The sequence below is a fragment of the Piliocolobus tephrosceles genome, chromosome 13, assembly GCF_002776525.5.
Source record: "Piliocolobus tephrosceles isolate RC106 chromosome 13, ASM277652v3, whole genome shotgun sequence".
Lineage (NCBI taxonomy): Eukaryota > Metazoa > Chordata > Mammalia > Primates > Cercopithecidae > Piliocolobus > Piliocolobus tephrosceles.
The window spans coordinates 73,050,414-73,065,046 of record NC_045446.1 but is presented as its reverse complement, the minus strand read 5'-3'; the positions used below and the strand labels follow the sequence as shown (position 1 = coordinate 73,065,046).

The 14,633-nt window shown below is 38.5% G+C and overlaps 1 protein-coding gene across 3 annotated transcripts in view; it reads right to left on the bottom strand.

Moving 5' to 3' along the window:
• Positions 1-4,957: 4,957 nt before the first annotated feature.
• DDIAS (DNA damage induced apoptosis suppressor) overlaps positions 4,958-14,633 on the bottom strand; it is a 37,986-nt gene continuing 28,310 nt past the window's right edge. For all 3 annotated transcript variants that reach the window (XM_023209299.2, XM_023209301.2, XM_023209297.1), the window contains 3 exons: positions 10,370-10,531; positions 9,353-9,470; positions 4,958-7,906 (listed from right to left, as the gene is read on the bottom strand). In XM_023209299.2, coding sequence (XP_023065067.1) covers positions 5,270-7,906; positions 9,353-9,470; positions 10,370-10,531 — 2,917 coding nt within the window. In that variant the 3' untranslated portion in view covers positions 4,958-5,269. The remainder of the gene's footprint in view (positions 7,907-9,352; positions 9,471-10,369; positions 10,532-14,633) is intronic.

Below are 14,633 nucleotides of genomic sequence, written 5' to 3'. Positions count from 1 at the left end.
CTTGTTTTGTGGCTTAAGATATAGTCTGTTCTTGAAAATGTTTTATGTGATGTTGAAAAGTATGTGCATTCTGCAGCACCCGGGTGAAATGTTCAGTATGTGTCAGATAGGCCTTATTAGGTGTTTTCTGTCTAGATGATCTGTTCATTCCTGAGAATGGGGCATTAAAGTCCTCTACTATTATTATTTTTAGAGACAGGGTCTCACTCTGTTGCCCAGGCTGGAGTGCAGTGGTGTGGTAGCTCACAGTAACAGTGAACTCCAGTGGTAGCTCATTGTAACCATGAACTCCTGGGCTCAAGTGATCCTCCCACCTTATCCTACAGGTGCACACCACCATGCCCAGCTAACTTTTACAATTTTTTTGTGGAGATGGGGTCTTCTTATGTTGACCAGGCTGGTCATGAACTCCTGGCTTCAGGTGATCCTCTACTTCAGCCTCCCAAAGCATTGAGATTGTAGGCATAAGCCACTGTGCCCAGCCACCTACTATTATTGCATTACAGTTTATCTTTCCTTTAGCTGTATTAATGTTTGCTTAATATACTTGAAAGTTCTGGTGTTGGGTGTATAGATATTTTTAAAGGTTATATCCTCTTGCTGAATTGACCTATTCATCGTTATATAGTGACTTTTTTTGGTCTCTTTTCACATTCCTTGATTTGTATTCTATTTTATCTGATGTAAATATAGCTAGTCTTGTTCTTTTTTTGGCTTTCAGTTGCATGGAATATCTTTTTCCACCCATTCACTTTTAATCTACATATGTCTTTATAGGTGAAGTGGGTTTCCTGTAGCTAGCCCTTGTTTCTCTATCCATTCACTCTATAAGAGGCACCATCATTGGGCTGGGCATGGCAGCTCACCCCTCTAATCCTGGCATGTTGGGAGGTTGCGGTGGGAGGATTACTTGAGCCCAGGAGTTCGAGAGCAGCCTGGACAACATAGGGAGACCCTGTCTCCAACAAAACATTTTTAAAAATTGACCAGGAACGGTGGCTCATGCCTGTAATCTCAGCACTTCGGGTGGCTGAGGTGGGCAGATCACTTGAGCTCAGGAGTTTGAGACCAGCCTGGGCAACACAGCGAGACTCTGTCTCTACAAATAAAAATAAAAAACATTAGTTGGGTATGGTGGTGCATGCTTGTAGTCCCAAGAGGCTGAGGTGGGAGGATTGCTTGAGCCCGGGAGGTGGAGGTTGCAGTAAGCCAGGACTGCACCACTGCACTCCAGCCTGGGTAACTGAGTGAGATCCTGCCTAAAAAAAAAAGAGGCACTATTTTTTAAAAAACAGGCAAATAAGAAGGCACAAAAGGACAATAAGGAGGGATGATAAGTACCTCTGAGGCCTGGGTGAGTGGGGATCCTGTCACAGCCCCTACGCTTCAGGGAGACTAAGGCTTTGGAATGCCTTCCTCAAGGTTCCTTCTAAATGCTCTAGCGCCTGGTAGAGGTGCACCCTAAGCCTGGACCTGGTCCCATGTGGGAGCTAGTTGCCAGAAGTGCCTCCCTTGAAATTTTCTAAGTCTCACTTTTGTGCTTGTGACAGTGCTATTTAACCAACCCTCTACATTGTGTTTGGTGTGTACCAAATGTCCTGAGGAGCTTGGGACTTGCGCCTATGAAATCAAACCTGGGTCTTAAGAGAATGGGTCATTCCTGTTGGCTGAGGCAATAGTGCTTTCATAAGATAGTACAAGATTGGGTTGCCAGAATGGTGCTGACATATTTTTAGGTGACTCTCACAAGTTCAGGGTTGTGGCTACCAAAGGTCACCACTGGTCCTCGGGACTGAGTTGTGTGTGTAGACCTATGCAGTGGGTCTCCCTGGTCTGTGAGGGTAGTGGCAGTTGTTATTTACCCTGTCTGCCTCCAGCCACTGACATCAGGAAGGTTACCCTTCCCACTTCTGCAGGCCATGCCTATCTCCTCTGAGGCCTTTTAAGACTGTTGGTCCACAATGCCAGTGGGCAATTCCAATCAATGTCCTCTCATTTCAATTGATAGTGACACTGTGCTTTCCAGATTAGGCTTAAGCCATACTGATGGAGGAATAGACATTCTTTGCACAAATGGAACTGCTCTTCTTGCTCCAACCACAGAGCAAGGATAGGCTCTTGCCTATCCTTCCAGGGTGCAGCCAACATTGAAAGAGATCACAGTATAGGAATGCAGTAACTGCAGCCTAAAATGTTCAAAAGACTGCATGGTTGGAAAGCAATATTTAGTCCAAATGGTAAATAGGACCAAAAAATGGATTGTTACTTATTTTCCTGCACACTCTGGGTAGGACTTGCTTTTCGGTAATCGCCAGTGAAGTACAGTAAAAACCTTTGAGAGATCATTGGAAACCAGTATTCACAGTAGCACAACGAATGCTGCATCATAAAGGAGGAAGTAGCATTAAACAAATGACATTAGGGAACTGCTGAGGCAAGATCTATACAGCTCAACACAAAACAGTTTCTGAAGTCATGACATTGTAAATACTAAAAGCATCGTTACTCTTTTATCACAGAGGGAGATATGAAATTAGCCAGGAATAGCACATCTGACAAAAAGAACACAGACTATTTCCTAGTCCCAAAGACTAGGGAACAGTCTGGAAAGAATTAAGAATCTTTGTATGAACTGGTTGGACAATAAATATGCACCAGTCTTTTTGAGACAGGGTTACCCAGGCTGGAATGCAGTGGCACAATCTCAGTTCACTGCAAGCTGCACCTCTTGGGTGCAACTTAGCCTCCCAAGTAGCTGGGACTACAGGCGTGTGCCACTACACCTGGCTAATTTTTTGTAGAGGTGAGGTTTTGCCATGTTGCCCAGGCTGGTCTTGAATTCCTAGACTCAAGCAAGGCTCCTGCCTCGGCCTCCCAAAGTGCTGGGATTACAGGCTCAAGCTACCGGGCTTGGCTGATTGTTCTTTTCATAGGAAAAATAAACATTCTTGAGTCTGTAGTGATAGAAGGAAAAGCAAACTCATTTACCACCACTGACTCTTTACTCTTAAAAATGAAAAATAAAGTATGTTTAACATCGAGATCTGGTGGGCAACATTTTAACCAAGCAATCTAACTTAGCATTACTAGTAGTGGAATAACTTGATATTGTGTCTCCTCGTGTGTTACAACATAAAGTGCACAATGAGCCATGAAATATCCCTGCCAAAACCTGAATCGCATCGAGTCTTTAGGCCTAATTTTCAGGAAATGTGGGGACTGGGGTGGGGTAGAGGAACAACATACTGATAGTATAAGGAAGCAAACATACCAGTCAAGAATGTGGGACATTCTACAGAACACTGGTTTGATTTTTTTTTTCTCATAAAGTTACTATTATGTGAAATAAGAGGTGAGGTTCTAGAAAAAGAGACAAGCAAACACTGTGGATGAACCATGATGAAATTCTGGTTAAATAACAATTATAATTTGGGGACAAGTAGAAAAATTTGATTATAGGCTGAATATTAGATGATATTGGGGAATTACTGTTATTTTTCCTTGGTGTGATAATGATACTGTGGCTATGTAGAAAGAAGCCTTTAAGAAAATTTACACTGAAGAATTTAGGGGTGAAATGTCCTGTCTGCAGCTTACCTTTAAATGGTTTAGCAAAGCAAAACTGTATCTATATAGACACACAAAAACCAAAGACACACACACAAGGCAAAATCTTTAAAATGACTGAATCTAAATGGTATGTACAGATACCGTATCACTGTGCTCTTCTGTCAACCCTTTTTTTTTTTTTTGAGACAGAGCCTTGCTCTGTCGCCCAGGCTGGAGTGGAGTGGTGCAATCTTGACTCACTGCAACTTCCACCTCCCGGGTTCAAGTGATTCTCATGTCTCAGCCTCCTGAGTAGCTAGGATTACAGGCATGCACCACCATGCCTGGCTAATTTTTGTACTTTTAGTAGAGACAGGATTTCACCATGTTGGCCAGGTTGGTCTTGAACTACTGACCTTAGGTAATTTGCCCACCTTGGCCTCCCAAAGTGTTGGGATTACAGGTGTGAGACACCGCGTCTGGCTGCTTTCAACTTTTCTGTTTGCAAATTTTCAAAATAAAAAACTGGGGAGAGGGGAAGACACAGTAGGGCAAAAAGGTAAAAATATAGGGGGAATATTTGGTATAAGACCTCAAAGAAGGGTGTAATAGATCAATAGTCTAAATGGAAAGATTAGCACTTAGATGGTGTGTATCATTTTCTGAGACTAGAGGAGTACAGATAGACATGTGGGTAGGTATGGGTGTGGGAATTTGAGAAAATATCAAGTGATCTCAATATTCTTCAAGAGATAAGAGGCAAGGAGAGTAGCAGTTGCTTTGTGGCATGAAGAAGTGTTGTTTTGGAATGGTTGCTGTGGGGAATGGCAAAGGAAGCTGACCAGGGATATGTGAAAGATTTCACAGGGTGCAGCAGAGCTGCTGCTAAGACTTGAGTGTCTGAAAATTGTTCTCATTTTTGTTCCTATTAGCATCCCAAGCTTATCTCCTATCATAGAACCCACCAGATTCTAATTGCCTGATTACTCCAATAGATCATGAGTTTGAGGGACGGAGCTTTTTATCTTCAGTTTCCAGCACTAAGCACAGCCCTTGGCATGTAGAATAGGCATTCAGTGTATACGTATTAAATAAAATAGCAAGTTTCACACATAACTTGTAAATAGTTTTTTTTAACGTTTCTTCTTACCCTCAACTCACTGATGGGTTAGCTGCTTTTCTTCCATGCTCCCATAGCAACATACATGTTTGTCATGCCCATTACAAACCCGTATCATTGCATTTTCTGCACTGTATGAAATTACCTGTTTATCTGTCTGTCTTCTCCAGCAGACTGAAATATTTTGAGATCAGTGATCTTGTAGCTTTCTATCCCAAACTCAGCACACTCATTGGCCTATATAACAGGCATTTTCTGGTCAGAGCTGAAAAATTAAAAAAGACTAAGTTTTGGTTTGCAAAGGCTTTATTTCTGGATGTATAGGTGATTTTAACAAATATTAACACTTTCAAAAACAATCTTAACAATATTATTAAAGTAAAATAAACAGTATAAGATAAAGTGCTCAATTACCTAATCATAGTATTCTAGATAAAACCTGGGGAAAACAGTGGTTTTATATTTTAAAAGGCACAGTAGCACCCAGCACAGTCCTCTTTTTCAATTTGCTTCTCTCCAAGTGTTCAACATGTAAGGAATGCTTTCCATACCCCTGAAGGCAAACATTTCCAAACAGATTTAAAAGTTCAGGAATTGGGTTCAGGTGACTTTTTGTGAAAACAATTCAGGTGACCAAGCACTTGGAGTATCACACACTGAAGGTGGGCCTTTTTCTGAAAATGGAAGGCAACATTCTAAACAAGAATCAGGTCCAAGAATAGGGTGCAGCTGAGGTGCTGCTAAAACTTGAATGTCTGGACATTTGGAAATCCAGCCTGAACTTTTACAGTTATATTTAGGAGTTTTCTCTTTCATAACAACTGCTGTAAGCATATTCTTTAATTTCTTCTTAATTAAACCTTTATTGGTTCCTTGTCTAATATGTTTCAGTTTCTTTCTTGGTAACTCTTGATCAGGGAAATGATGGGCAGCAAGGCATTTCCCTAGACCTATGACTTGGAATCCAAGCATATCTGAAGGAAATATTTTTTGTGTGGTAGGAGGGACCCATTCATCACTATCAGTTTCATGGCAGTCAGCAAAAGGAGAGGGATTGAAAACTTCTGGTTGTGAAATACCAGATACAATAGGGCTTCTGATTTTCTGGCTAGGTGTTTTTATATTTTTTGGACAGCTTGGGCTGGCTTGCTGTTTGTCATTTTCTGGGAAAATCCTTATTTTTTCATAGTTAGCATCAAGATCTGAATAAAATACAGGTTTTTTAAAAGCTCTGTTTATCCCATGAATTCTTGTTTGGTGGAATCCTGAAATTGGAGTTGACTGTGAACACGGAACAAAGTCTTGACTATTTTCAACATTATATTCTGAATCTGATTGAAATTGAGGTGTTGGAGAGCATGTTCTTGAATGCCTAGAGTCAGAAATGCTTTGCAAGGATAATTTTTGTGAAGGCTGGATGAAGTCTTCAGAAAGTGATCTCAGTGAAAAATCAGACTCTGAAGGATGACTTTCTGCCAAAGACGTTCCCCATTGTAACAAAATTTCCTGTGATTTTTTGGTAATCTCTGTTGCAATGTCCATTTCTTTAGCAATATCATCAAAGAGATCAGCAGAGGCATCATAGCTACCTTCATAACCAATAGAATAGCTCTGCGTTAAGTTGTTATTGATATGTCCCCAAGGCATTTCTTTCAATGTATTTGTACTTCTATTTGGACTATTGCAAAGAGTTTCTAAAGGATATGTAAGTTTCCTGCAAATTGTAAAACTGTCATCTTGGTTCTTGGACCACCTATAATATTGTTTATTTTCTAATTTGCAAAGATCAGATACATCATTATACTTCCTAGAACACAGAGTTGTCAACTTTTCATTCATTTCTGAAAGTGATTTTTCTCCACATCCATTCAAATATTTGTTATTTAGACTAAAATGGTCACTCTCTGAAGTACTGGGCCTAAATAGAATTTCATCCCTGGGTGGTGAGATTCTGATAGTCTTCTTAAGAGTAACTATTGTTTCTGAATCTTTTGAAGATGAAAACAGAGCTGACAGGTAAGGATTTGGTAGAAAATACTCTGACATACCTCTTCCATTATGATTTACAGAGAGAGCCTCTACTTTGTTATCTGGTTGTGACTCCTTTTCAACACTAGGACTTAGATTTACTTTACAGTTGAAAAGGAAGTCATCTTTGCTACAGTTTGCTTTGACTATTGCTTGTGATGATCTTAAAGCTACAGGTGGTGTATGCAGGGCTCCAGTAGTTCTCTGGGGAATCACAGATAACCTGCTGTGGTCTGCATGAAATGTATCAATGTCATTATCTACATGATGCTTCCTACTACTGACATCTGCCTGGGTTATAGCAATCTCACTTTCAAGAACTGCCAGAAACTTGTTCAAGCTTTCAGAGAATGGCAGATCATCCCAAATTTGAGGGTCACCATCCTGGGAATTGCTGGCTGTCTCTTCAAGTCTGACTAACGAAGGGGGACAACATGCAGACCTCTTTTGAAGGCTAGTGGGGGTATCTATACCATGATGCTGGAAACATGGTGGCTCATGCTGGGACCTATTTCTAATTTCCACTGCACTGTGGAAGGATTTTGTATTACTTGACTTAAGGGGCTCTCGCATTTCCAAAGAGAATAAATTTGAGTCATTAACTCCAATTTCATGATGACTGTTGTGAACTGCACTCAGCTCCTTAGCTTGTAAGCCAAGTTCTTTACTCAACTTTTCTGCTGTACTCTTTTTATCCATATATGAAACAAGGCTCCATGAATCCTGAATGGGATCATGGCAGCTACTGGAACCAGTGGCCTCTGCAATGGAGATGGAATTTCTGTTCTGCTGAAGAGTACCAAAGGCCTTACTTTGTTCTGAAGCTGAAAAATCATCATTATCTGTTAGCTTTGAAACAATGGAAGTGAACTCAAGTGATGGCTGCCAGAATTTTGAAAAAGTATCCTTGCTGCAGGACTTGAAAAAATAAGAAGTGCTGTCAGAAGTATATATGCTGCTGAGATCACTATTTGAGTGATCTAAAGAAAGTAAGTGATTGTTAGGTGCGTGAGAGTCACATTGAAGTTTCCTGAAATTAAAAGTCTGCAAAAGTTGACAGAAGTAGTCAATGACAGTAAAGCCTGCAACACCTGGGTCCGGTAGAACAATCTGGCAAGCCACTAGTGCTTTGGCTTTTCTTTTGTGGTCAGAGCATTGCTGTAAGAAGTTACTGGCATCTGCACCTTGTCCAGGGTGGCTTTCAAAATTCTGTGAAAGAAGTAAAGAAATTTAAGAAAGAATAAAATTGTCTTCCTTTTACTTAAAACACGAAACAGAGATTTAGCCAGGCACAGTGGCTCATGCCTGTAATCCCAGCACTTTGAGAGGCCAAGGCAGGCAGATCACTTGAGCCTCAGGAATTTGAGACCAGACTGGGCAACATGGTAAAACCCTGTGTCTACAAAAAATACCCCCACAAAAATTAGCTGGGCATGGTGGTGTGTGCCATGCTACTCAGGAGGCGGAGGTGGGAGGATCTCCAGAGCCCAGGGAGGTCAAGGCTGCAATGAGCCATGATCTTGCTACTGCACTCCACCCTGGGTGACAGAGTGAGACCCTGTCTCAAAAACAAAATAAATAAACAGATTTAAAAGGTTAAAACAGACACAACTATTATCCCCACCCCCCAATTCCAATTTCGATTCTGTTAGAGTTATAGGCAAAGTAGCATATGTAAGAGAATATAAACCTTAGAGTAAAGAGCTTGTTTAAACTGATTTGAAGAAATCCTAGTTCCAGCATTTACTAATAGTGTTGAGACTGGACAATTTATTTAACCTCTCGGGGTCTAAGTTTTCTCATTTATAAAATAAAAATAAAAATAAAAATGAAGATTACTGTTTAGTAATAAAATGGAAAACTGTACAGTGCCTAGAAAATAGTAGTGGCTCAATAAATGGCAACTATCATAGTTCTCATTAAATAAGGAAAGAGAGGAAGGGAGAGGAGGGGGAAAAAGAAGAGAGGAGAGAAAAGGATTGTCTATGATTTTAACAAAGTAAAGCTCTGTAGCCGCTGATTCTACCTTCCCTTTGGATTTTTCTCACTCTTCTGTTGTGGAGTGCTCTATTTCCTCTTTTAAAACCCTGATTTCAGTGTGGAAAAAAATGTCTCTTTGTTCCCTTTAGCATACATGAGATAGAAAACTATTACTCCTTCAAAGTCAATACATTTTTTTAACTTCTTCTACAGTCACTTTTATAATTATTTAAGACCATATTTCTGAATCTAGTTTTAGTATTCTTATCAATACTCAGATACTTTGCCTTCAGTGTTCCATTATTCTCTTTTTAAAGATGACAGAATTAAAAAGCTAGAGAATTGATGGAAGTTTGACTATATAATTTGAACAAAATCTGGAGGGCAAAATAAATACTAACAACCGAAAACAAATATCTAACATTTCTAAATATATAATAAATTTATATTTTTAAGCTCTGAAAGCATTTGAAGTAGGCTCCCCTGACTTTTGAAAGAGGAAGTTGTTACACATGGTGTTTTAACAGACCACCTATAGGCTATTTTTATGTAGTTTAAAATGTTTCCACAGGCCTTCACATTTATAGAACTCCTAACAACTATTTAGAAAATTCACATAATTCATTACAATGGAAATGTTAACAGATTATTAAAAAGAAAGTTAGTCTCAATTACCGTCACTCCAAAAATAAAGCTTTGTCCAACAAAGCAAGTTTCAACTGCTTTAGTTAATAGATTCTGAGTTGTATTATTGTCGAGTGTTTCTGGAATTTTATTAGGATCCTGAATGTACCTTGATTGGAAAAAAAAAAAATGTGAAGAAATAAACTTTGAAATTTTAACTTGCCATAAAGTCAGAGACACAATTAATTTGAAAATGCAGCATGAATCTTTTATAGAGAGAAAAAAAGTGACTTTAAGAGCCAGGCAGTTTGTTCTCTCTAGTTTCTCACAGCACAGAAAAACCAACAAAACCAATTGATCAAGTGTGAGTAAAGTAGTTACCCGACAATAATTATAGGGAAAAATAAAAGTGGCAGTGCAAATAGTGGTGGGATCTCTAGTCCTCCACTTCAAAGCAGGAAAAAGTCTTCCCTTTTCTCTGATAATCCTGGTTGTGGTCCCTTTATTGTCTCAAGCACAAACACGTGGACATAGATTTCTTGTAAGTGATTAGGGGAGGAGGGCAGAAGATTGAAGTGGAAGAAAAGCTTTAATTGTTTATCCTTATATTCTCAGGACAATGTCATAAAAGGTCAAACTATGCAAATGAAGTTGCAATACAGATAAAAAAATAACAAAACTTCAATTTCCGATATGCAAATATTCCCTCAAATAGATTCTCCTGCCTCAGGGGGAACTTAACTGTTTGAATGTTAACCTCAATTTGGATAATTCTCCAATTTGAAATTATGTTACTTTGTTAGCCTCTATTTCCGTAAATTGGATTAGAGATTTATAATTTAATATTTTAATTACAGATTAATTACCCTAAATAAAAGGAGACTGTTTTAATATCATCATAGTATGTATTCAGGAACTAAACACCTTTCTTACTTGCTTGTCCTTTAAAGGAATTGACGATCTGGGGTTGAATGATCATCTTTTTACAAAAATGCATATTGCCTTATAAACTTGTATCTTCAAATTCTAAGGGCAGTCAAGAAAAAAGGATGTTTTAAGTATTCTTACCTGTGCAAACCAGTGGCAGTAAGACCAAAAAATGTATCTAAGCAACTTCCAAATACAGTAATAACAAACAATTTGTTTGATTCTGCAACTTTTAAGGAAAGTTTGTATCTGTAATTGGCATTTCCAGATTCACCAGTACAGCCACATTTCGGACAATTAGACCTAGAAAAGTGGTGGAAAAAAGTGTGGAGATGTTCATTAAATGTTTTTCATATGATGAAAACTAAAATAACATTTTGTGTATAAACGCTCCTACACAACTCAAATTCTTTTTAAACTCTTTCAGATCAACTTCTTTTAAATTTCTCTATTCAGAACAGTCAGCTTTACTGATTTAAATTAAATAGCCCCAAGTTCACAGAAATAACATATCTAATTGATAGAAAACCAAAGGAGAACTGTGCATGAAAGAGAGGACGAAAAGGCTAGGCGCAGTGGCTCACGCCTGTAATTCCAGCACTTTGGGAGGCCGAGGTAGGTGGATCACGAGGTCAGGAGATTGAGACCATCCTGGCTAAGATGGTAAAACCCCGTCTCTGCTAAAAATACAAAAAAAATTAGCCAGGTGTGGTGGTGGGCGCCTGTAATCCCAGCTACTCAGCAGGCTGAGGCAGAAGAATGATGTGAATCTGGGAGGCGGATCTTGCAGTGAGTCAAGATCACACCACTGCACTCCAGCCTGGGGGACAGAGTTATACTCTGTCTCAAAAAAAAAAAAAAAAGAGAGGACAAACAATAAATAATCTCAAAATATTTAATACCTATTTATACACAAAGCACCTAATTGCATTTTTCTCACCATAATGAAAATTACTTTCTTTAATTCATTAGAATATGTTGATAACTTACCAGATTATAAAACTGGATATGAAAACCATGCAATTTAACTTGTTTTTTTAAGACAATATGTAATGGTGGCTAAAGGCTTTCTAGTAAAAAAAGTACACATCTACATGGCAGTGTAACTCTATTGCCATGTGCTCATTGTCTGACAGTTATTAAATTCTTGAGTTCCTCATCTATAAAGTCCAGGGCTGAAGAAGGATTAAAATAGACAAATAAAGGGTCTAGTGCAAATACTGTGAAATTAGTGTTAGTCTGCTTCGCTCTCATAATTATATTAAGTATTGTGATAATTACTGTCACTTGTACTGTTTCCTTCTTTTCTAGTTTGCAATGTATTATAACTCTGATTTCTATCTTTCATGTTCTTAATTTCCACCCCCTCAGTTATGTTAACTTTATTTAATAGAATAGTCTAAAAATTTTTTTTGAAATACAACAAGTACCTAAAAACATTTTATGGTAATGGCTAATACTAGAATTTTGTTTTTTCTTCAGGTTGCTAAAGATCTTAAAAAAGAGTGGCAAAAGGCAAACAGAAAGCAAGGTGAAAGATGGTTGTATAAATTTGATTGTTGCCAGATAGCCACTAGGGGGAGTCTAAAATCTGTAGCTCTCAAAGTGACTCACCTTTATTAGATCTGTGCTATGATTCTTCTGCCATACTGAGGATGGATCTATACCAACCCATTCATATAATCCTACACAAATCTGCTGGAGTTTGTGCTGTAGGTTAGCCATAGAATGAATTAAAGGTAATTGACTCACTAGGGGATAAAACTCCATTAGTACCAAACTCTAGTGAAATGAACTGTTTAAAATATTTATTGGAATTTCTTTAAAGGGTATGCAATAATAATGCATACATGTCTAATGTAAAATTCCTGGCAAAACTTAGACTAATTAATATGCATTACCATTAAGTTTACAAATGTTTTCAAAATACATTATTTCATTTTTATAGGTAAAATTTACAAATGGAGAAATCAGTTTGAATTTTTATCTGAGATGACAAAGTTGGCAAATATATGACCCAAACCCAAGGCTGCGAACTCGTATCATGAAGTTCTGATATTATGATATGATAACAGTGGGACCAAATGGTTAAAATAAAGAATTGCTTGCAATGACAATATCAATAATAGCCTCAAAAAACTATGTCTATTAGTGTTAATGCATTTACATATTAAACTATATATGTTTTTATAAAGTACATATGTATAATGGAGATATTTATTTATATAGTTTCCTTTAATCCTTTTAGGAACGATGCTGGATTGAAATCAATGTTAGTGTGGTGTAATATAGATTAGAGCTTCTCAAACATTAATATGTATACAAATCATCCAGAGATCTTGTTAAAATGAAGATTCTGATTCAGGAAGTCTGGGATGGGGCCCAAGATCCTGCATTTTTAATAAGCTCCCAGGTGATGCTGATGCAGATGTACCTTAGGCCATACTTTGAGAAACAAGGACATAGACAACATATTCACATCACTGTCCCCTAATTTAACTTCTAGAGGCACCCCTATTTCTAAAATGTCATTTGATAGAGAATAGCAGTTTTTAAACTTTTTGATTTCGTACTCCTTTATACTCTTAAAAAATTATTGAGAATATCAAAGAGCTTTTGTTTATCTGAATAATATCTATCTTTTTTTTTATATCTATCTTTTTTTATTCAAAAATATTTACTTGGGCCAGGTGTGATGGCTCACACCTGTAATCCCAGCACTTCGGGAGGCTGTGGCGGGCAGACTGCTCAAGCTCAGGAGCTCGAGTCCAGTCTGGGAAACATGGCAAAACTGCATCTCTACAAAAAATACAAAAATTAACAAGCATGGTGGCATGCGCCTGTAGCCCCAGCTACTTGGGAAGCTGGGGTGGGAGGATTGCTTGAGCTGAGGAGGCAGAGGTTGTGGTGAGCTGAGATTGTGCAACTGAACTCCAGTCTGGAGGTGACAGAGTCAGACCTTGTCTCAAAAAAATGAAATAAAATAAAATAAAATAAAATAATTTACTTGCCAAAGATTGAATACATTCAAGGTATACAACATGATGATTTGAAATATGTATATACTGTATAATGATTATCATAGTCAATTTTTTTTTTTTTTTTGAGACAGAGTCTTGCTATTGGTCAGGCTGGAGTGCAGCCTCCGCTCTTGGGTTCAAGTGATTCTCCTGCCTCAGCCTCCCAAGTAGCTGAGACTACAGGCGCCCGCCACCACACCCAGCTAATTTTTTGTATTTTTAGTAGAGACAGGGTTTCACCGTGTTAGCCAGGATGGTCTCACTCTCCTGACCTCATGATCTGCCTGCCTCAGCCTCCCAAGGTGCTGGGATTACAGGCGTGAGCCACCGCACCCGGCTACTATAGTCAAATTATTTAACACATCATGCATTACCACTCATGCTGTACATTAGATCCACAGAACTTGTTCATCTTGTATCTGTCTATATTTCTTTTTTGGTTTGTTTTGAGACAGGGTCTCACTCTGCTGCCCAGGCTGGAGTGCAGTGGTACTATCATAGCTTACTGTAACCTCAAACTCCTGGGCTCAAGAGATCCTCCTGCCTCAGCCTTCTGAGTAGCTGGGACCACAGGCACATGCCACCATGTGTGGCTAATTTAAAATTTTTTTTAGAGATGGGGGGTCTCACTGTGTTGCCCAGACTACTCTTGAACTCCTAGGCTTAAGTGATTCTCTTGTCTCAGGCTCCCAGAGTGTTGGGATTACAGGCGTGAGCCATCATACCTGGCCTCTATCTATATTTCTCATGAAATGAGAAATTAAATGAAAGTGAGAAATTAAAACTGAGAAATCAAAAAAATATTAATTCATTAAAAACAGACCCATTACATGGTTAACACAAAAAACATACTTTTATGAAAAAGTTACGTTTTTCAAATTTTAAAAATTAATAAGAAGAGACCAGCATTGTTTCACATTTTGCAAATCTCTTTAATGTCTGGTTTCATAAAAAGACAGCTGGATTCTCATATCTGCTTCTCTGCTCAATCTGTTGTGATAGTACATGTTATGTAGCCTCTGGGAAACTCCATTATGCACTCATGAGAGACTGAGAGTGAAAAGGCAAATAATGCCTTAGAATTATGAAAACAGATTTGAGTTCACAGAGCCTCTGAAAGGATCTATCTGAAATAATGGCTGTAATTTGCTATCTTTTTTGTTTGATCCCAGTTAAAACACTGAGTTTCATTTATTTTTTATTTTTATTCATTTTTTTTGAGATGGGGTCTTGCTTTGTTGCCCAGGCTGGAGTGCAATGGTATGATCTCAGCTCACTGCAGCCTTGACCACTCAGGCTCAAGTGATCCTCCCACCTCAGAATCCTGAGCAGCTGATGCCTGGCTAATTTTGTTTATTTTTGGTAGAGGATAGGTCTCACTGTGT